The sequence below is a fragment of the Symsagittifera roscoffensis genome, chromosome 6, assembly GCF_963678635.1.
Source record: "Symsagittifera roscoffensis chromosome 6, txSymRosc1.1, whole genome shotgun sequence".
In the NCBI taxonomy this organism is placed as follows: domain Eukaryota; kingdom Metazoa; phylum Xenacoelomorpha; order Acoela; family Convolutidae; genus Symsagittifera; species Symsagittifera roscoffensis.
In genome coordinates, this window is record NC_087067.1 from 31,604,324 (window position 1) to 31,626,737 (window position 22,414).

At 42.9% G+C, this 22,414-nt stretch overlaps 1 protein-coding gene across 1 annotated transcript; it reads right to left on the reverse strand.

Annotated features, from left to right (window-relative positions):
- Positions 1-16,352: 16,352 nt before the first annotated feature.
- Positions 16,353-17,500, reverse strand: LOC134848096 (max-like protein X). The gene has a single exon (XM_063865441.1). The coding sequence runs from the start codon at positions 17,473-17,475 to the stop codon at positions 16,753-16,755; it is 723 nt and encodes a 240-aa protein (XP_063721511.1). The 5' UTR covers positions 17,476-17,500; the 3' UTR covers positions 16,353-16,752.
- Between the last annotated feature and the right edge of the window lie 4,914 nt (positions 17,501-22,414).

Sequence of the window (22,414 nt, forward strand, 5' to 3'; positions counted from 1 at the left end):
ACAAGTTCGCTGGTGGAGAAAGACGTGCTAACCGGAGTTAACTGGCTGAAGCGGCTGATTGCTGGTTTACCAACAGAACAGCGAAATCGAGTTATTGTATCAGCATCAAATAGAATATACAAGTTCGCTGGTGGAGAAAGACGTGCTAATCGGGGTTAACTGGCTGGAGCGGCTGATTGCTGGTTTACCAACAGAACAGCGAAATCGAGTTATTGTAACACCATGAAATAGAATACACAAGTTCGCTGGTGGAGAAAGACGTGCTAACCGGAGTTAACTGGCTGAAGCAGCTGATTGCTGGTTTACCAACAGAACAGCGAAATCGAGTTATTGTATCAGCATCAAATAGAATATACAAGTTCGCTGGTGAAGAAAGACGTGCTATCCGGAGTTAACTGGCTGAAGCGGCTGATTGCTGGTTTACCAACAGATTAGCGAAATCGAGTTATTGTATCACCATGAAATAGAATATACAAGTTCGCTGGTGGAGAAAGACGTGCTAACCGGAGTTAACTGGCTGAAGCGGCTGATTGCTGGTTTACCATTGTATCACCATGAACTATAATATACATGTTCGCTGGTGGAGAAAGACGTGCTAACCGGAGTTAACTGGCTACAGCGGCTGATTGCTGGTTTACCAACAGAACAGCGAAATCGAGTTATTGTATCACCATGAACTAGAATATACAAGTTCGCTGGTGGAGAAAGACGTGCTAACCGGAGTTAACTGGCTGAAGCGGCTGATTGCTCGTTTACCATCAGAACAGCGAAATCGAGTTTTGTATCAGCATCAAATAGAATATACAAGTTCGCTGGTGGAGAAAGACGTGCTAATCGGGGTTAACTGGCTGGAGCGGCTGATTGCTGGTTTACCAACAGAACAGCGAAATCGAGTTATAGTAACACCATGAAATAGAATACACAAGTTCGCTGGTGCAGAAAGACGTGCTATCCGGAGTTAACTGGCTGAAGCAGCTGATTGCTGGTATACCAACAGAACAGCGAAATCGAGTTATTGTATCACCATGAAATAGAATATACAAGTTCGCTGGTGGAGAAAGACGTGCTAACCGGAGTTAACTGGCTGAAGCGGCTGATTGCTGGTTTACCAACAGAACAGCGAAATCGAGTTATTGTATCACCATGAACTATAATATACAAGATCGCTGGTGGAGAAAGACGTGCTAACCGGAGTTAACTGGCTACAGCGGCTGATTGCTGGTTTACCAACAGAACAGCGAAATCGAGTTATTGTATCACCATGAAACAGAATATACAAGTTCGCTGGTGGAGAAAGACGTGCTAACCGGAGTTAACTGGCTGAAGCGGCTGATTGCTGGTTTACCAACAGAACAGCGAAATCGAGTTATTGTATCAGCATCAAATAGAATATACAAGTTCGCTGGTGGAGAAAGACGTGCTAATCGGGGTTAACTGGCTGGAGCGGCTGATTGCTGGTTTACCAACAGAACAGCGAAATCGAGTTATTGTAACACCATGAAATAGAATACACAAGTTCGCTGGTGGAGAAAGACGTGCTAACCGGAGTTAACTGGCTGAAGCAGCTGATTGCTGGTTTACCAACAGAACAGCGAAATCGAGTTATTGTATCAGCATCAAATAGAATATACAAGTTCGCTGGTGAAGAAAGACGTGCTATCCGGAGTTAACTGGCTGAAGCGGCTGATTGCTGGTTTACCAACAGAACAGCGAAATCGAGTTATTGTATCACCATGAAATAGAATATACAAGTTCGCTGGTGGAGAAAGACGTGCTAACCGGAGTTAACTGGCTGAAGCGGCTGATTGCTGGTTTACCAACAGAAAAGCGAAATCGAGTTATTGTATCACCATGAACTATAATATACATGTTCGCTGGTGGAGAAAGACGTGCTAACCGGAGTTAACTGGCTACAGCGGCTGATTGCTGGTTTACCAACAGAACAGCGAAATCGAGTTATTGTATCACCATGAACTAGAATATACAAGTTCGCTGGTGGAGAAAGACGTGCTAACCGGAGTTAACTGGCTGAAGCGGCTGATTGCTCGTTTACCATCAGAACAGCGAAATCGAGTTTTGTATCAGCATCAAATAGAATATACAAGTTCGCTGGTGGAGAAAGACGTGCTAATCGGGGTTAACTGGCTGGAGCGGCTGATTGCTGGTTTACCAACAGAACAGCGAAATCGAGTTATAGTAACACCATGAAATAGAATACACAAGTTCGCTGGTGCAGAAAGACGTGCTATCCGGAGTTAACTGGCTGAAGCAGCTGATTGCTGGTTTACCAACAGAACAGCGAAATCGAGTTATTGTATCAGCATCAAATAGAATATACAAGTTCGCTGGTGAAGAAAGACGTGCTATCCGGAGTTAACTGGCTGAAGCGGCTGATTGCTGGTTTACCAACAGAACAGCGAAATCGAGTTAATGTATCACCATGAAATAGAATATACAAGTTCGCTGGTGGAGAAAGACGTGCTAACCGGAGTTAACTGGCTGAAGCGGCTGATTGCTGGTTTACCAACAGAACAGCGAAATCGAGTTATTGTATCACCATGAACTATAATATACAAGATCGCTGGTGGAGAAAGACGTGCTAACCGGAGTTAACTGGCTACAGCGGCTGATTGCTGGTTTACCAACAGAACAGCGAAATCGAGTTATTGTATCAGCATCAAATAGAATATACAAGTTCGCTGGTGGAGAAAGACGTGCTAATCGGGGTTAACTGGCTGGAGCGGCTGATTGCTGGTTTACCAACAGAACAGCGAAATCGAGTTATTGTAACACCATGAAATAGAATACACAAGTTCGCTGGTGGAGAAAGACGTGCTAACCGGAGTTAACTGGCTGAAGCAGCTGATTGCTGGTTTACCAACAGAACAGCGAAATCGAGTTATTGTATCAGCATCAAATAGAATATACAAGTTCGCTGGTGAAGAAAGACGTGCTATCCGGAGTTAACTGGCTGAAGCGGCTGATTGCTGGTTTACCAACAGAACAGCGAAATCGAGTTATTGTATCACCATGAAATAGAATATACAAGTTCGCTGGTGGAGAAAGACGTGCTAACCGGAGTTAACTGGCTGAAGCGGCTGATTGCTGGTTTACCAACAGAAAAGCGAAATCGAGTTATTGTATCACCATGAACTATAATATACATGTTCGCTGGTGGAGAAAGACGTGCTAACCGGAGTTAACTGGCTACAGCGGCTGATTGCTGGTTTACCAACAAAACAGCGAAATCGAGTTATTGTATCACCATGAACTAGAATATACAAGTTCGCTGGTGGAGAAAGACGTGCTAACCGGAGTTAACTGGCTGAAGCGGCTGATTGCTCGTTTACCATCAGAACAGCGAAATCGAGTTTTGTATCAGCATCAAATAGAATATACAAGTTCGCTGGTGGAGAAAGACGTGCTAATCGGGGTTAACTGGCTGGAGCGGCTGATTGCTGGTTTACCAACAGAACAGCGAAATCGAGTTATAGTAACACCAATAAATAGAATACACAAGTTCGCTGGTGGAGAAAGACGTGCTAACCGGAGTTAACTGGCTGAAGCAGCTGATTGCTGGTTTACCAACAGAACAGCGAAATCGAGTTATTGTATCAGCATCAAATAGAATATACAAGTTCGCTGGTGGAGAAAGACGTGCTATCCGGAGTTAACTGGCTGAAGCGGCTGATTGCTGGTTTACCAACAGAACAGCGAAATCGAGTTATTGTATCACCATGAAATAGAATATACAAGTTCGCTGGTGGAGAAAGACGTGCTAACCGGAGTTAACTGGCTGAAGCGGCTGATTGCTGGTTTACCAACAGAACAGCGAAATCGAGTTATTGTATCACCATGAACTATAACATACAAGTTCGCTGGTGGAGAAAGACGTGCTAACCGGAGTTAACTGGCTACAGCGGCTGATTGCTGGTTTACCAACAGAACAGCGAAATCGAGTTATTGTATCACCATGAACTAGAATATACAAGTTCGCTGGTGGAGAAAGACGTGCTAACCGGAGTTAACTGGCTACAGCGGCTGATTGCTGGTTTACCAACAGAACAGCGAAATCGAGTTATTGTATCACCATGAAATAGAATATACAAGTTCGCTGGTGGAGAAAGACGTGCTAACCGGAGTTAACTGGCTGAAGCGGCTGATTGCTGGTTTACTAACAGAACAGCGAAATCGAGTTATTGTATCAGCATCAAATAGAATATACAAGTTCGCTGATGGAGAAAGACGTGCTATCCGGAGTTAACTGGCTGAAGCAGCTGATTGCTGGTTTACCAACAGAACAGCGAAATCGAGTTATTGTATCAGCATCAAATAGAATATACAAGTTCGCTGGTGAAGAAAGACGTGCTATCCGGAGTTAACTGGCTGAAGCGGCTGATTGCTGGTTTACCAACAGAACAGCGAAATCGAGTTAATGTATCACCATGAAATAGAATATACAAGTTCGCTGGTGGAGAAAGACGTGCTAACCGGAGTTAACTGGCTGAAGCGGCTGATTGCTGGTTTACCAACAGAACAGCGAAATCGAGTTATTGTATCACCATGAACTATAATATACAAGATCGCTGGTGGAGAAAGACGTGCTAACCGGAGTTAACTGGCTACAGCGGCTGATTGCTGGTTTACCAACAGAACAGCGAAATCGAGTTATTGTATCAGCATCAAATAGAATATACAAGTTCGCTGGTGGAGAAAGACGTGCTAATCGGGGTTAACTGGCTGGAGCGGCTGATTGCTGGTTTACCAACAGAACAGCGAAATCGAGTTATTGTAACACCATGAAATAGAATACACAAGTTCGCTGGTGGAGAAAGACGTGCTAACCGGAGTTAACTGGCTGAAGCAGCTGATTGCTGGTTTACCAACAGAACAGCGAAATCGAGTTATTGTATCAGCATCAAATAGAATATACAAGTTCGCTGGTGAAGAAAGACGTGCTATCCGGAGTTAACTGGCTGAAGCGGCTGATTGCTGGTTTACCAACAGAACAGCGAAATCGAGTTATTGTATCACCATGAAATAGAATATACAAGTTCGCTGGTGGAGAAAGACGTGCTAACCGGAGTTAACTGGCTGAAGCGGCTGATTGCTGGTTTACCAACAGAAAAGCGAAATCGAGTTATTGTATCACCATGAACTATAATATACATGTTCGCTGGTGGAGAAAGACGTGCTAACCGGAGTTAACTGGCTACAGCGGCTGATTGCTGGTTTACCAACAAAACAGCGAAATCGAGTTATTGTATCACCATGAACTAGAATATACAAGTTCGCTGGTGGAGAAAGACGTGCTAACCGGAGTTAACTGGCTGAAGCGGCTGATTGCTCGTTTACCATCAGAACAGCGAAATCGAGTTTTGTATCAGCATCAAATAGAATATACAAGTTCGCTGGTGGAGAAAGACGTGCTAATCGGGGTTAACTGGCTGGAGCGGCTGATTGCTGGTTTACCAACAGAACAGCGAAATCGAGTTATAGTAACACCAATAAATAGAATACACAAGTTCGCTGGTGGAGAAAGACGTGCTAACCGGAGTTAACTGGCTGAAGCAGCTGATTGCTGGTTTACCAACAGAACAGCGAAATCGAGTTATTGTATCAGCATCAAATAGAATATACAAGTTCGCTGGTGGAGAAAGACGTGCTATCCGGAGTTAACTGGCTGAAGCGGCTGATTGCTGGTTTACCAACAGAACAGCGAAATCGAGTTATTGTATCACCATGAAATAGAATATACAAGTTCGCTGGTGGAGAAAGACGTGCTAACCGGAGTTAACTGGCTGAAGCGGCTGATTGCTGGTTTACCAACAGAACAGCGAAATCGAGTTATTGTATCACCATGAACTATAACATACAAGTTCGCTGGTGGAGAAAGACGTGCTAACCGGAGTTAACTGGCTACAGCGGCTGATTGCTGGTTTACCAACAGAACAGCGAAATCGAGTTATTGTATCACCATGAACTAGAATATACAAGTTCGCTGGTGGAGAAAGACGTGCTAACCGGAGTTAACTGGCTACAGCGGCTGATTGCTGGTTTACCAACAGAACAGCGAAATCGAGTTATTGTATCACCATGAAATAGAATATACAAGTTCGCTGGTGGAGAAAGACGTGCTAACCGGAGTTAACTGGCTGAAGCGGCTGATTGCTGGTTTACTAACAGAACAGCGAAATCGAGTTATTGTATCAGCATCAAATAGAATATACAAGTTCGCTGATGGAGAAAGACGTGCTAACCGGAGTTAACTGGCTGAAGCGGCTGATTGCTGGTTTACCAACAGAACAGCGAAATCGAGTTATTGTATCACCATGAACTAGAATATACAAGTTTGCTGGTGGAGAAAGACGTGCTAACCGGAGTTAACTGGCTACAGCGGCTGATTGCTGGTTTACCAACAGAACAGCGAAATCGAGTTATTGTATCACCATGAAATAGAATATACAAGTTCGATGGTGGAGAAAGACGTGCTAACCGGAGTTAACTGGCTGAAGCGGCTGATTGCTGGTTTACTAACAGAACAGCGAAATCGAGTTATTGTATCAGCATCAAATAGAATATACAAGTTCGCTGGTGGAGAAAGACGTGCTAACCGGAGTTAACTGGCCGAAGCGGCTGATTGCTGGTTTACCAACAGAACAGCGAAATCGAGTTATGGATCACCATGAACTAGAATATACAAGTTCGCTGGTGGAGAAAGACGTGCTAACCGGAGTTAACTGGCTACAGCGGCTGATTGCTGGTTTACCAACAGAACAGCGAAATCGAGTTATTGTATCAGCATCAAATAGAATATACAACTTCGCTGGTGGAGAAAGACGTGCTAACCGGAGATAACTGGCTACAGCGGCTGATTGCTGGTTTACCAACAGAACAGCGAAATCGAGTTATTGTATCACCATGAACTAGAATATACAAGTTCGCTGGTGGAGAAAGACGTGCTAACCGGAGTTAACTGGCTACAGCGGCTGATTGCTGGTTTACCAACAGAACAGCGAAATCGAGTTATTGTATCACCATGAAATAGAATATACAAGTTCGCTGGTGGAGAAAGACGTGCTAACCGGAGTTAACTGGCTGAAGCGGCTGATTGCTGGTTTACCAACAGAACACCGAAATCGAGTTATTGTATCACCATCAAATAGAATATACAAGTTCGCTGGTGGAGAAAGACGTGCTAACCGGAGTTAACTGGCTACAGCGGCTGATTGCTGGTTTATCAACAGAACAGCGAAATCGAGTTATTGTATCACCATGAAATAGAATATACAAGTTCGCTGGTGGAGAAAGACGTGCTAACCGGAGTTAACTGGCTACAGCGGCTGATTGCTGGTTTACCAACAGAACAGCGAAATCGAGTTATTGTATCACCATGAACTAGAATATACAAGTTCGCTGGTGGAGAAAGACGTGCTAACCGGAGTTAACTGGCTACAGCGGCTGATTGCTGGTTTACCAACAGAACAGCGAAATCGAGTTATTGTATCACCATGAAATAGAATATACAAGTTCGCTGGTGGAGAAAGACGTGCTAACCGGAGTTAACTGGCTGAAGCGGCCGATTGTTGGTTTACCTACAGAACAGCAAAATCGAGTTATCGTATCACCAACAAATAGAATATACAAGTTCGCTGGTGGAGAAAGACGTGCTAACCGGAGTTAACTGGCTGAAGCGGCTGATTGCTCGTTTACCATCAGAACAGCGAAATCGAGTTTTGTATCAGCATCAAATAGAATATACAAGTTCGCTGGTGGAGAAAGACGTGCTAATCGGGGTTAACTGGCTGGAGCGGCTGATTGCTGGTTTACCAACAGAACAGCGAAATCGAGTTATTGTAACACCATGAAATAGAATACACAAGTTCGCTGGTGGAGAAAGACGTGCTAACCGGAGTTAACTGGCTGAAGCAGCTGATTGCTGGTTTACCAACAGAACAGCGAAATCGAGTTATTGTATCAGCATCAAATAGAATATACAAGTTCGCTGGTGGAGAAAGACGTGCTATCCGGAGTTAACTGGCTGAAGCGGCTGATTGCTGGTTTACCAACAGAAAAGCGAAATCGAGTTATTGTATCACCATGAAATAGAATATACAAGTTCGCTGGTGGAGAAAGACGTGCTAACCGGAGTTAACTGGCTGAAGCGGCTGATTGCTGGTTTACCAACAGAACAGCGAAATCGAGTTATTGTATCACCATGAACTATAATATACAAGATCGCTGGTGGAGAAAGACGTGCTAACCGGAGTTAACTGGCTACAGCGGCTGATTGCTGATTTACCAACAGAACAGCGAAATCGAGTTATTGTATCACCATGAAACAGAATATACAAGTTCGCTGGTGGAGAAAGACGTGCTAACCGGAGTTAACTGGCTGAAGCGGCTGATTGCTGGTTTACCAACAGAACAGCGAAATCGAGTTAATGTATCAGCATCAAATAGAATATACAAGTTCGCTGGTGGAGAAAGCCGTGCTAATCGGGGTTAACTGGCTGGAGCGGCTGATTGCTGGTTTACCAACAGAACAGCGAAATCGAGTTATTGTAACACCATGAAATATAATACACAAGTTCGCTGGTGGAGAAAGACGTGCTAACCGGAGTTAACTGGCTGAAGCAGCTGATTGCTGGTTTACCAACAGAACAGCGAAATCGAGTTTTGTATCAGCATCAAATAGAATATACAAGTTCGCTGGTGGAGAAAGACATGCTAACCGGGGTTAACTGGCTGAAGCGGCTGATTGCTGGTTTACCAACAGAACAGCGAAATCGAGTTATTGTATCACCATGAACTATAATATACAAGATCGCTGGTGGAGAAAGACGTGCTAACCGGAGTTAACTGGCTACAGCGGCTGATTGCTGGTTTACCAACAGAACAGCGAAATCGAGTTATTGTATCACCATGAAACAGAATATACAAACTCGCTGGTGGAGAAAGACGTGCTAACCGGAGTTAACTGGCTGAAGCGGCTGATTGCTGGTTTACCAACAGAACAGCGAAATCGAGTTATTGTATCAGCATCAAATAGAATATACAAGTTCGCTGGTGGAGAAAGCCGTGCTAATCGGGGTTAACTGGCTGGAGCGGCTGATTGCTGGTTTACCAACAGAACAGCGAAATCGAGTTATTGTAACACCATGAAATAGAATACACAAGTTCGCTGGTGGAGAAAGACGTGCTAACCGGAGTTAACTGGCTGAAGCAGCTGATTGCTGGTTTACCAACAGAACAGCGAAATCGAGTTATTGTATCAGCATCAAATAGAATATACAAGTTCGCTGGTGAAGAAAGACGTGCTATCCGGAGTTAACTGGCTGAAGCGGCTGATTGCTGGTTTACCAACAGAACAGCGAAATCGAGTTATTGTATCACCATGAAATAGAATATACAAGTTCGCTGGTGGAGAAAGACGTGCTAACCGGAGTTAACTGGCTGAAGCGGCTGATTGCTGGTTTACCAACAGAAAAGCGAAATCGAGTTATTGTATCACCATGAACTATAATATACATGTTCGCTGGTGGAGAAAGACGTGCTAACCGGAGTTAACTGGCTACAGCGGCTGATTGCTGGTTTACCAACAGAACAGCGAAATCGAGTTATTGTATCACCATGAACTAGAATATACAAGTTCGCTGGTGGAGAAAGACGTGCTAACCGGAGTTAACTGGCTGAAGCGGCTGATTGCTCGTTTACCATCAGAACAGCGAAATCGAGTTTTGTATCAGCATCAAATAGAATATACAAGTTCGCTGGTGGAGAAAGACGTGCTCATCGGGGTTAACTGGCTGGAGCGGCTGATTGCTGGTTTACCAACAGAACAGCGAAATCGAGTTATAGTAACACCATGAAATAGAATACACAAGTTCGCTGGTGGAGAAAGACGTGCTAACCGGAGTTAACTGGCTGAAGCAGCTGATTGCTGGTTTACCAACAGAACAGCGAAATCGAGTTATTGTATCAGCATCAAATAGAATATACAAGTTCGCTGGTGGAGAAAGACGTGCTATCCGGAGTTAACTGGCTGAAGCGGCTGATTGCTGGTTTACCAACAAAACAGCGAAATCGAGTTATTGTATCACCATGAAATAGAATATACAAGTTCGCTGGTGGAGAAAGACGTGCTAACCGGAGTTAACTGGCTGAAGCGGCTGATTGCTGGTTTACCAACAGAACAGCGAAATCGAGTTATTGTATCACCATGAACTATAATATACAAGTTCGCTGGTGGAGAAAGACGTGCTAACCGGAGTTAACTGGCTACAGCGGCTGATTGCTGGTTTACCAACAGAACAGCGAAATCGAGTTATTGTATCACCATGAACTAGAATATACAAGTTCGCTGGTGGAGAAAGACGTGCTAACCGGAGTTAACTGGCTACAGCGGCTGATTGCTGGTTTACCAACAGAACAGCGAAATCGAGTTATTGTATCACCATGAACTAGAATATACAAGTTCGCTGGTGGAGAAAGACGTGCTAACCGGAGTTAACTGGCTGAAGCGGCTGATTGCTCGTTTACCATCAGAACAGCGAAATCGAGTTTTGTATCAGCATCAAATAGAATATACAAGTTCGCTGGTGGAGAAAGACGTGCTCATCGGGGTTAACTGGCTGGAGCGGCTGATTGCTGGTTTACCAACAGAACAGCGAAATCGAGTTATAGTAACACCATGAAATAGAATACACAAGTTCGCTGGTGGAGAAAGACGTGCTAACCGGAGTTAACTGGCTGAAGCAGCTGATTGCTGGTTTACCAACAGAACAGCGAAATCGAGTTATTGTATCAGCATCAAATAGAATATACAAGTTCGCTGGTGGAGAAAGACGTGCTATCCGGAGTTAACTGGCTGAAGCGGCTGATTGCTGGTTTACCAACAAAACAGCGAAATCGAGTTATTGTATCACCATGAAATAGAATATACAAGTTCGCTGGTGGAGAAAGACGTGCTAACCGGAGTTAACTGGCTGAAGCGGCTGATTGCTGGTTTACCAACAGAACAGCGAAATCGAGTTATTGTATCACCATGAACTATAATATACAAGTTCGCTGGTGGAGAAAGACGTGCTAACCGGAGTTAACTGGCTACAGCGGCTGATTGCTGGTTTACCAACAGAACAGCGAAATCGAGTTATTGTATCACCATGAACTAGAATATACAAGTTCGCTGGTGGAGAAAGACGTGCTAACCGGAGTTAACTGGCTACAGCGGCTGATTGCTGGTTTACCAACAGAACAGCGAAATCGAGTTATTGTATCACCATGAAATAGAATATACAAGTTCGCTGGTGGAGAAAGACGTGCTAACCGGAGTTAACTGGCTGAAGCGGCTGATTGCTGGTTTACTAACAGAACAGCGAAATCGAGTTATTGTATCAGCATCAAATAGAATATACAAGTTCGCTGGTGGAGAAAGACGTGCTAACCGGAGTTAACTGGCTGAAGCGGCTGATTGCTGGTTTACCAACAGAACAGCGAAATCGAGTTATTGTATCACCATGAACTAGAATATACAAGTTCGCTGGTGGAGAAAGACGTGCTAACCGGAGTTAACTGGCTACAGCGGCTGATTGCTGGTTTACCAACAGAACAGCGAAATCGAGTTATTGTATCACCATGAAATAGAATATACAAGTTCGCTGGTGGAGAAAGACGTGCTAACCGGAGTTAACTGGCTGAAGCGGCTGATTGCTGGTTTACTAACAGAACAGCGAAATCGAGTTATTGTATCAGCATCAAATAGAATATACAAGTTCGCTGGTGGAGAAAGACGTGCTAACCGGAGTTAACTGGCCGAAGCGGCTGATTGCTGGTTTACCAACAGAACAGCGAAATCGAGTTTTGTATCAGCATCAAATAGAATATACAAGTTCGCTGGTGGAGAAAGACATGCTAACCGGGGTTAACTGGCTGAAGCGGCTGATTGCTGGTTTACCAACAGAACAGCGAAATCGAGTTATTGTATCACCATGAAATAGAATATACAAGTTCGCTGGTGGAGAAAGACGTGCTAACCGGAGTTAACTGGCTGAAGCGGCTGATTGCTGGTTTACCAACAGAACAGCGAAATCGAGTTATTGTATCAGCATCAAATAGAATATACAAGTTCGCTGGTGGAGAAAGACGTGCTAACCGGAGTTAACTGGCTGAAGCGGCTGATTGCTGGTTTACCAACAGAACAGCGAAATCGAGTTATTGTATCACCATGAAATAGAATATACAAGTTCGCTGGTGGAGAAAGACGTGCTAACCGGAGTTAACTGGCTGAAGCGGCTGATTGCTGGTTTACAAAACAGAACAGCGAAATCGAGTTATTGTATCACCATGAAATAGAATATACAAGTTCGCTGGTGGAGAAAGACGTGCTAACCGGAGTTAACTGGCTACAGTGGCTGATTGCTGGTTTACCAACAGAACAGCGAAATCGAGTTATTGTATCACCATGAAATAGAATATACAAGTTCGCTGGTGGAGAAAGACGTGCTAACCGGAGTTAACTGGCTGAAGCGGCTGATTGCTGGTTTACAAAACAGAACAGCGAAATCGAGTTATTGTATCACCATGAAATAGAATATACAAGTTCGCTGGTGGAGAAAGACGTGCTAACCGGAGTTAACTGGCTACAGCGGCTGATTGCTGGTTTACCAACAGAACAGCGAAATCGAGTTATTGTATCACCATGAAATAGAATATACAAGTTCGCTGGTGGAGAAAGACGTGCTAACCGGAGTTAACTGGCTGAAGCGGCTGATTGCTGGTTTACTAACAGAACAGCGAAATCGAGTTATTGTATTAGCATCAAATAGAATATACAAGTTCGCTGGTGGAGAAAGACGTGCTAACCGGAGTTAACTGGCTGAAGCGGCTGATTGCTGGTTTACCAACAGAACAGCGAAATCGAGTTATTGTATCACCATGAACTAGAATATACAAGTTCGCTGGTGGAGAAAGACGTGCTAACCGGAGTTAACTGGCTACAGCGGCTGATTGCTGGTTTACCAACAGAACAGCGAAATCGAGTTATTGTATCACCATGAAATAGAATATACAAGTTCGCTGGTGGAGAAAGACGTGCTAACCGGAGTTAACTGGCTGAAGCGGCTGATTGCTGGTTTACTAACAGAACAGCGAAATCGAGTTATTGTATCAGCATCAAATAGAATATACAAGTTCGCTGGTGGAGAAAGACGTGCTAACCGGAGTTAACTGGCCGAAGCGGCTGATTGCTGGTTTACCAACAGAACAGCGAAATCGAGTTTTGTATCAGCATCAAATAGATTATACAAGTTCGCTGGTGGAGAAAGACATGCTAACCGGGGTTAACTGGCTGAAGCGGCTGATTGCTGGTTTACCAACAGAACAGCGAAATCGAGTTATTGTATCACCATGAAATAGAATATACAAGTTCGCTGGTGGAGAAAGACGTGCTAACCGGAGTTAACTGGCTGAAGCGGCTGATTGCTGGTTTACCAACAGAACAGCGAAATCGAGTTATTGTATCAGCATCAAATAGAATATACAAGTTCGCTGGTGGAGAAAGACGTGCTAACCGGAGTTAACTGGCTGAAGCGGCTGATTGCTGGTTTACCAACAGAACAGCGAAATCGAGTTATTGTATCACCATGAAATAGAATATACAAGTTCGCTGGTGGAGAAAGACGTGCTAACCGGAGTTAACTGGCTGAAGCGGCTGATTGCTGGTTTACAAAACAGAACAGCGAAATCGAGTTATTGTATCACCATGAAATAGAATATACAAGTTCGCTGGTGGAGAAAGACGTGCTAACCGGAGTTAACTGGCTACAGTGGCTGATTGCTGGTTTACCAACAGAACAGCGAAATCGAGTTATTGTATCACCATCAAATAGAATATACAAGTTCGCTGGTGGAGAAAGACGTGCTTCTAATAATATTGTTCGCTTTTCATGTGTTCACGCAGGAAGAAAATTGCTATTAAAACTGAAGTAATTGACGAGAAATTATCGCTATTATTGGGAAACTCGTCATTAAAACTGGATATTGGAAGAAAATGAGCAAGCAACAATTTTTAATATCGAAGCCACAATGAATGAAGAACTCTCAGTACATCTTAGCTTAACAGTCGTTTATCAGCTTAACAGTCGTTTATCAATGCTCAATAACTATCCACATCTGAAAAATTTACAGAAAATGGGCCTCAAGTTTTAACGAGATAGTACCCTTGGATCTGAAATATTACGACTGTTAACAAGGCAATAAATTTAATTCTCACGCAGCTGACATGTTCTCGTGGTTGACTATGGCAACGTTTACACACGTACAACAAGCTAAAACAATCGCTGAAGCGCTGCTGAAATGCTGGATTTCACAGGCAGGACCGATATTAATGTTACATACAGACAGAATGCGAAATTTTTAACGAAGAATTGACAAAAAAGAGCTGATTATTTACAGATAAAACAGAATTCTACGGCTGCGAATTCACCAAACGCTAACGGCGATAATGAAAGAAATCATGTAGTTGTCGACAGAATCCCAAAAAACTCTCGAGAAATACCAGGGTTTTTCTCCGGCTCAATTGGATTTCGGAATAAATGTAGGACTCCCAAGCCTACTTTATGCAGGTCCTACAGGGTTTGAAGAAGTGGTTTTGTCGAAATCAGTAGCACAAAAATAAATGCTAGGCATTTAGCGAGAGAGCTTCATTAGTTGCGAATCGGACCGGGTAGTCAAACCAGCACTAAAATCTCGCGTATATTCTTCAAGTGACACAATTTACCCAAAAGATTGAATATATTGTAAAGTGTCGTTCGGGAGGGTCCTGTGAAAGTCGCAACAAGAATTTATATAGAATGCCATTCGAGCAATTAAGCTTTAAACCATTAAATCGGACAATGTTAAAAATGATTTGGTTCAATTCAGTAGAAGTGAGAATAAGGATTGGACATATGCCCGCGTTTCTTCAAGAACAGGAAAAGAGAAAAACATACAAATTGGTGGAATTTCACCAACCTGACGACTGGTCATCAAACACCAGAGACTGTAGAAAGTTTCTCTGACATTCAGATAGCTGAAAATGTCAGAAAAGGTCAAAGAAACAGGCAGTCAACTTGCCACGATGGAGACACAATGAGCGGAGTTGTCAGCTAGCCAGGTCAGTAGAGCTACAGTAAGATTCGCCAACAGTGAGAAAAAGCAAAAAATATATTTCTAACAGTTGCCGCAAGAGAATGCTGGGATATAAAGTCATTGTAGTCAGTGCTCGACTGTTTGGGGTGCCTCCTGGCAGAGATTGCACATTGGATCTTTCGTGGGGTCCATCAAGTTGGCGTAGGCGTTAAAACGACAGGAGTGACCACTTCTGATTTGCGCTAGCAGTACTGCGTCTTTTCTTGTCTTCACTATTATCTTTCTCTCTTTTCCGAGTAGTTTGCGTAAGTGCGAGAGATGCGGTGGTGGTTTGGTGGCGAGTCTTTGATGGCGCGTTTGATCATTGAGCGCGCTGCGCTCAGGCTGGTGGGCTCGGGTGTTTCAACTCTGTCGTCCGCTGCTTCTTTTGCGTGCTGGTCGGCTAGCTCATTGCCGAGGATGTCTACATGGTCGGGAACCCATAGTATTGTAGTTCTCCCACTGGTGGTGCCTTACCAGCAGCTACACGGACAATGCAGCGCATAGCTGAAAAACTTAGTGAAAAAAGGCATGAAAGCTACTCAGAAACAAAAAAACTATATAAGAACTAAGATAAGCTTCGCGCTGCTCAGGAGCGCTATCCTTTGTATACGGGGGTGCAGATCACTGAGTAAGATGCAATTCATAGACAATTCAATTAGTGCTATTATAGAGGAGGGACGGTTAAAGCAAATAGCTTTAATGACAACGCATTAAATGCTGACTTGACTTAATTCCTGCAATATTGTTTATTGATGTATTTATATAATGCTGGTATGGGCCCTATCCAGCTTGTGCACGACCGTACCTAAACGGAAGGGCCCCTTTTAGAATCTACCTTTTCTAAAAAGTTAACATAGAAAGCGTCGGTACGCATAGCAAAAAATCTATCGATCTTATCAACTATCCCTCATATGACACCTAGTAAAAGTTGCTATCCCTATGATGTCTTAGTTAAACGGTTCAGCATATGAGAATTCTTTGCCTTGAAGAGAATCCCCGAATGCAATCGGGGGGGGGGGGGGGGGGGGAGGAAGAATTAACTAAATATAAAATTTTTGCAGTGCTAGCATTCAGTTAAAAGTAGGTACAGGTCAATTTTGAGCGCATAGTGATAAAAAATATATTGCCTGCTAACAATGATAAAAAGTCAGCTATGTTGAAGAATTTGCTTTCAAAAACTATAATTTAATTTCAATTTCAAATTGAATCATGATATTGCTTTCAGAACAAAGGGATATAACGTAAAGAGACGGATTTCTAAGTATCATCAAACGCATACTTTAAGACTGATGCAATGAAAATAGATCAAACTGAGGTTCCCTTTTGTAATTACAACAACAGTTCCTCATTTTGTTTCAATGATAGATTGGGTAATGTCAATTTAAGCATCCCGTAAGTCATTGCAAACCAGCCTGGTCATTTAGGTCTGAGAAACTCTCTTGAAAAGTTCTCCAGGGATCCATCTGACCTAATTGAACCAAGAAGGCAAGTTCCTCCTTACATTTTTTTGAATCTTCAACGTCAGAAAAAACGGAACTAACTAAACTATTAAACGAAGTATCAACAGTGCATATTGCTATTTCAACAAGTAACTGGAGCTCTAAATAAGCTTGCAACTGCATTTCTCATTCGCATTAGCGAACTCTCGGCAAACTGATGCAGGAAATTAGGAGTGCAGTAAAGTTCGGCCCACTTGAGAAGAGTTTCTGCCAGCCTTGGAAAATTGTCCATGCAGACATACTGCCGAAATGATTCATAAAGGTTGTCCATAACATCGCGAAACACGGCAAATGCTTGAACCTGAGATACAGTTCGAACTCCTGGAGCTTCTCCCTTTGAAGTGATGACTGAAGAACAAATATGTTTCATTGTCCCTGCTGCCATAAGTTCCCTTTCTATTTGACTTTTTTCTTCACGCAGATTTTTGATATCAGTTTCAAGCGAATCAATATAATTCGAAGCTCTATTCAAAATATTTGCATGGCTCATTTTGGAAGTATTCTCGGGCTGACCGCAACCACGTAAGCACATTTGTGCAAGTTTATCGTATCCAGTCTTGATCATATCTCGTCGCTTCTTCTCTGAAGCTGTCTGCAAAGGCCTTTTTATCTCACCGGTCTCGTCAACATTATCATCAGACTGGTTACTGTAGTCGTTCATCATCGAAGAAGAACCAGAGTCATTTGGTTCTCCTTTAAACCCGTTCAAAAACGACATAACATGTCTATGTCTCATTTCATGTTCATTTTGAGATTGAAAAGTACCGTATTGTTGTATCTCGGACGACGCAATTTCTTCTTCCATCGATCTTAAAAAAGCGGATAACAAAAACGATAAAAAATTATGAACTCCAAAAACACTTTTGGTTTCTTTTTAATTCAATGAATTAGATGAAACAAGACTCAAATTATTGTATGAAAGGGCAGACAATCGTAGTAGTGTGACATTCGACCAGAATGGACAAAAATGCAGATTCGGCGATTTCGAATAGTTAGCAGCTAACCTTCCGAATTGACAGTTTTGAGAGATAAGTGACGTTATCGGGACGATTAGTCAAACGGTGAAGGTCAAGATATTCTGGTATTTTGAAATTTTAAAAATTCGAACTGAGAAGTCGCACTTCTGAGAAACGGCAAAAACCGCCATTTTGGAAGAAAACCAGAAGAAAATCAGAACAACAATAGTTGCGATAGTGATAACTACGAGGATTGCGATAGAAAAACAACAACGAATTGCAGAGTTAGCAGAGACCGTTCCGAGTTGCAACGATTGTGTCGCTACAATCGTTGCAAGGCCGTTCACAACAACGGTGAAGGGTAGAAGAACAGCCTTCCGGAAGGAAGATAAGGTTGTTATTTCTCCGGATTCAAGAATCCGGAGGGGTCTCGGGACTGGAACTTATATCATTTTAGAGAGACTTTTAGCTTCCCTATTATGTCCTGAATTGAATTTATTTAACATCTGAATTTATTTTACGAAGATGAGAAGCTAGGAGTTGGGGGAAAGGGTTGATCCATCTTCGATGGAGATGATGATTTTTATCTACTGAACAAAAACAATAGTAATATAATAAGTAGTGGTAGCCCTGTTTTTAGGAGTGACCTCGTGGTCCGGGGATACTGAGACCCAGCCATGAGCTCACTAATTTTGCATGCAAAAAGTTAATTTGAGCGTTCTGGTCGAAGCCGGAGAACAGTAACGTTTTTGTCGACCCGATGTTGAAAAGACCACCAAAAGAACAGGCTTTGGTAGAGACGGTGAAAACACCTAGAGCTCTGTTTAGACGTTGGCCAGTCGTCTTAGAACCTAGATTTATTTTCCGTCGATATGTACTTCCGGGCGAATGTTACATAGATGTTTTTATGGCGCTCCTGGGTGTTATTTTTTTAGCATCATGACCGGCAGAACCGTTAACGAGCACTCCGCGCCGAGCTGATGCTCATAATAACGCCCTTAATAGGCCCTAACTGCCGGGGCGGAAGGTTAGTTTGGAACCCAAAAGCCTTCCGGATTACCGTGAATAGCTTTTTAACCTAGTTATGACCGAAAATTCACGTTCCAGAAAGGGTGGGGGGATCGGCCGTCCCCTCTGTCCCTGAGAGTTTTGTGACCAAAATCACTTAAGGATATACAAGAAACCAAACAAAAAGTAGTATAGTACCCAAGAAAAACGAAAAAAACATAAAAAAATAACCGAAAAAACCAAAAACAGTAAAATAGTAAAAATTCAGTAGAAATCATCCCCCATTCAAGATACGATCCGACCCTCCCGTTTGTTGTTGATAGATATATTGTTGTTACAGGCATTTATATCAATCAGGATCGTTACGATCATTTTTGTGGCCCGTTTGTGAAGCTTGTACTGTAGGGTTATTGGAGTACTTAAGCACGTTAATGCTAATTTGCGCTCAATCCGGAAGGGTCTGCTGATTTGCGCTCAATCCGGAAGGGTCTCGGGATTACTGAAGAAGACTGATCCGGCAAGCAGTACAAGGATTGACAAGAAGGGGCTCAACGACAACAACAGTCGACTGTTGGGTATCGTTAACAAGTTTTGTATCCCTTTTGGTACAAAAAGTAAGATAGTAATCTGTGGGGGGCTCGACAATGCTGCACTGTAGTGACCCTTCACCGAACTGCGAAAATCCGAGTTAGGCACCTTAATTCGGATATTGAACAAACGCGGAGGGGTATAGTATTACTAAATTGTTACTTATATTAATACTCCTATATCGTTTTTCATTGAAAAACACAGTAAGCGGACCGGTTTTTAGGGTAAAAATAGCGATATTTTGATCCCCCCACAAATCGCGATTTTTGAAATATCGATATTTTTTGAAACGGAAAAAAGCGCTAAATTAGTGAGTTACATCGTAACTGTGCTAGTATAATAGGTAGAATTGGTTGAGTTTGAGTTAGGACAGTAGAAATAGTTGTTCGGGCAACGTCCACTAGTGAATCTACAGGTTTTAAGACCCGTTTCCCGAAAGCCTTCCGGATTACAGAGAAATCGAACTTAACGTGTTTGATTCAGTGGATTCATCAATCTGGAGGGGTCCGAATAGCATAGTTTTTCGCAAATTTTTTCAACTAAAGCGTTTCAGATCGGATTTTTTGCATTGAACTAGAAGAGTATAGGCCTTTTGAGCTGGGATCAATAATTTTTAGGTCGAAAAAAAAACAGAATTGCGGAAAAAGTTAGGCGGAACCTATAAGTGAGAAAAATTTTGAAATTATGTAAAAGACGTTTTGGTTAATAATTTTGGAACGACTTGACAGATCCAGTTGATCTTGGTACCATTAGATCAGAAATTAGCTGAGCTTACTAATAAGAACAAAAATTATTCGAAAAAGCGTGAAAACTTTTTGAGGTTGTTTTTAGAAAATTTACCAATTCGGGAGGGTAGACCCCTCACGTTTTATAAAAAAAAATTTGGAAAGCCCTTACACCCCCTACCAAAGGGTAGAAACGGTTGAATAAGGCAATTTTACGCTGTTCTAGAAGAATAGGGAAGGCTAAAGGCACCAGAAAACCTTGATCGAGCAGAAATTAGGCTAGCGATAAGACCCTTCACCGTTAGCGTGAATTGTCAAGTAAGAGGCTTAACTTCAATCCGGAAGGGTCCGGGGACGGACCACATACCCTTCTTAGTTGATACAAACGGCATAATAGCATCGGAGAACGTATCCGGAGGGGTATAGGTTGAAAATCAAGGAAGTCTCCGAAAAGCTATTTTTACAAAACTGGAGGGGTCCCAATCCGGAGGGGTCCAAACTTTTCCTAATTTGGAGGGGTCCCAATCCGGAGGGGTCTTGTTTTCACAAAACCGGAGGGGTCCCAATCCAGAGGGGACTCAACTTTGCCAATCCGGAGGGATACCAATTTTGGCAATCCGGAGGGGTACTATTTTTGCCAATCCGGAGGGGTACTGTTTTTTGTCAACCCGGAGGGGTATTATTTTTGTTAAAGGACTTAAGTAAACAGAAGAAAAGATAATAGTGAGGGGTGTTAGATTATTAAGAGACAGGCTAGGAACCAGTGACTGCACTGGTAACTCGCCTTTCAAAAAAGACCAGACCAAAACAAAACAGGTCCAAACTCGGATATTCGCGACACTAACTCTAAATTAAAAAAGAGTATGTAACTCATTGGTTTGGATTGAAATCCAAAACGTTTTTGAGAAAAGTGACTGCACTGAGGATTTTAGTAGGTCTAGCTCGGGCAGTCCGAAGGCAGATAGGTAACAGGAGACTCGGTGGGTGCAATGGACGCCCACTTGAGAAGATTACTACCTTCAAGTTTTGTCTGTTTGGTGCAGCACCAAGCAGGGAAAGCTCTTTCTTTATGTACAAGTTCGACTATTGTACTGCGACTAACTAAAAGTACAAAACACATACGTTTTTCATAAAAATATTCTTATTTTGTTATTTCAGGTTTTAAATCAACAATTTGTGCTTGATTGGGTAGTGAGTACACTATCTTTTAAATTGACTGATATCATCATACTGTGCTAGTTCTCAAATCTTACGACTAATAATCGATTAGTGGGAATAAATTGTATATACGCTGTACTTTGATAACATACAAGGATTCGTGGCCACTATTTAATAGAAACTTTTGGAATTTATTGTGTTGTGTTATTATTATCAGTAATCAAACTAAAAGGACACTAGCAATCGAATTGAGTGTATAGGCAGTAAGAAGTGATAAATTGAAAATGAGTCTAGACAAGTCAAGGATACCTAAACTAGGTGATAGCTCCAGGAAATTCATACCTGACAAGCAAAGAAAAGCAATGACCAACCCCTTTGTGGAACGGATCACACGAACCCGGACCGACAAAGGGGAGACGGTTTCAGGCAGAATGGTTGAAACCAGGAGTCAAAAGTCCTCAGAAGAGCGAAAAGCTATGCTAGAAGTGGAGGTGCATCCGGACCAGGCCATGAATGAGAACCGGGAAATACATGGACCAGAGGGGAGAGGAAACAGAAGGCTGGCGAGTGAATCTACTCCGGTAGAACAAGGCCAAGATTTTGCCACTTCCACCGGGACACTGGACCGAGAGGAGATGTCGGAACTATCCGACATGTCTACTGAAATTGTGGCAAGTAGAAGATCTCCCTCAGACAACACCATGATGGCAGGCGTGACGGAGAATCAGGCAAGGCAACGTCCTCATCGTTTTCAGAAAGAGTGAAGAACACTTTCGGAAACATCTTTCCATTCACCATGGGAGTGGGTACAGGAGATGAAGGTGAATCCCAGGAGGAAGAAGAGGACGATGAGGAGCACTTGACTTTGGATCTCGAGTCAGCCTCAATAGTTCGACCCAGTAGAATGAGGCATACACCGACAGAAAGACTGGAACCATGGACAAGTTTGGTGTGGTGAGAACGATAAGCAAAGACACAAACACATCTGGCCAGTCAAGAGATTTTGTGAGTATGACAAATTCGGAAACGCGAACTGAGGAGAATATAAACATAGGGCTAAGCAACGCATCGGCGGATCCAGAGGTGGATAATGAAAAGACGTCGAGGCAGAGAATCAAAGCCCGAATCTCGACCAGTACCAAGCTACCCGTGATCGACAGGGTGACACCGCCATTTGTGACGCCACTAGAAGAACAAGGAGCATCAATTGATCAAGCCTTGAACAACATAGTGGGCAGAATAGGAGAACAAAATGAACAGATGTCCATAAGATTGAGTGAACTAGAAAGAGCAGTCCACGTTGAAAGAG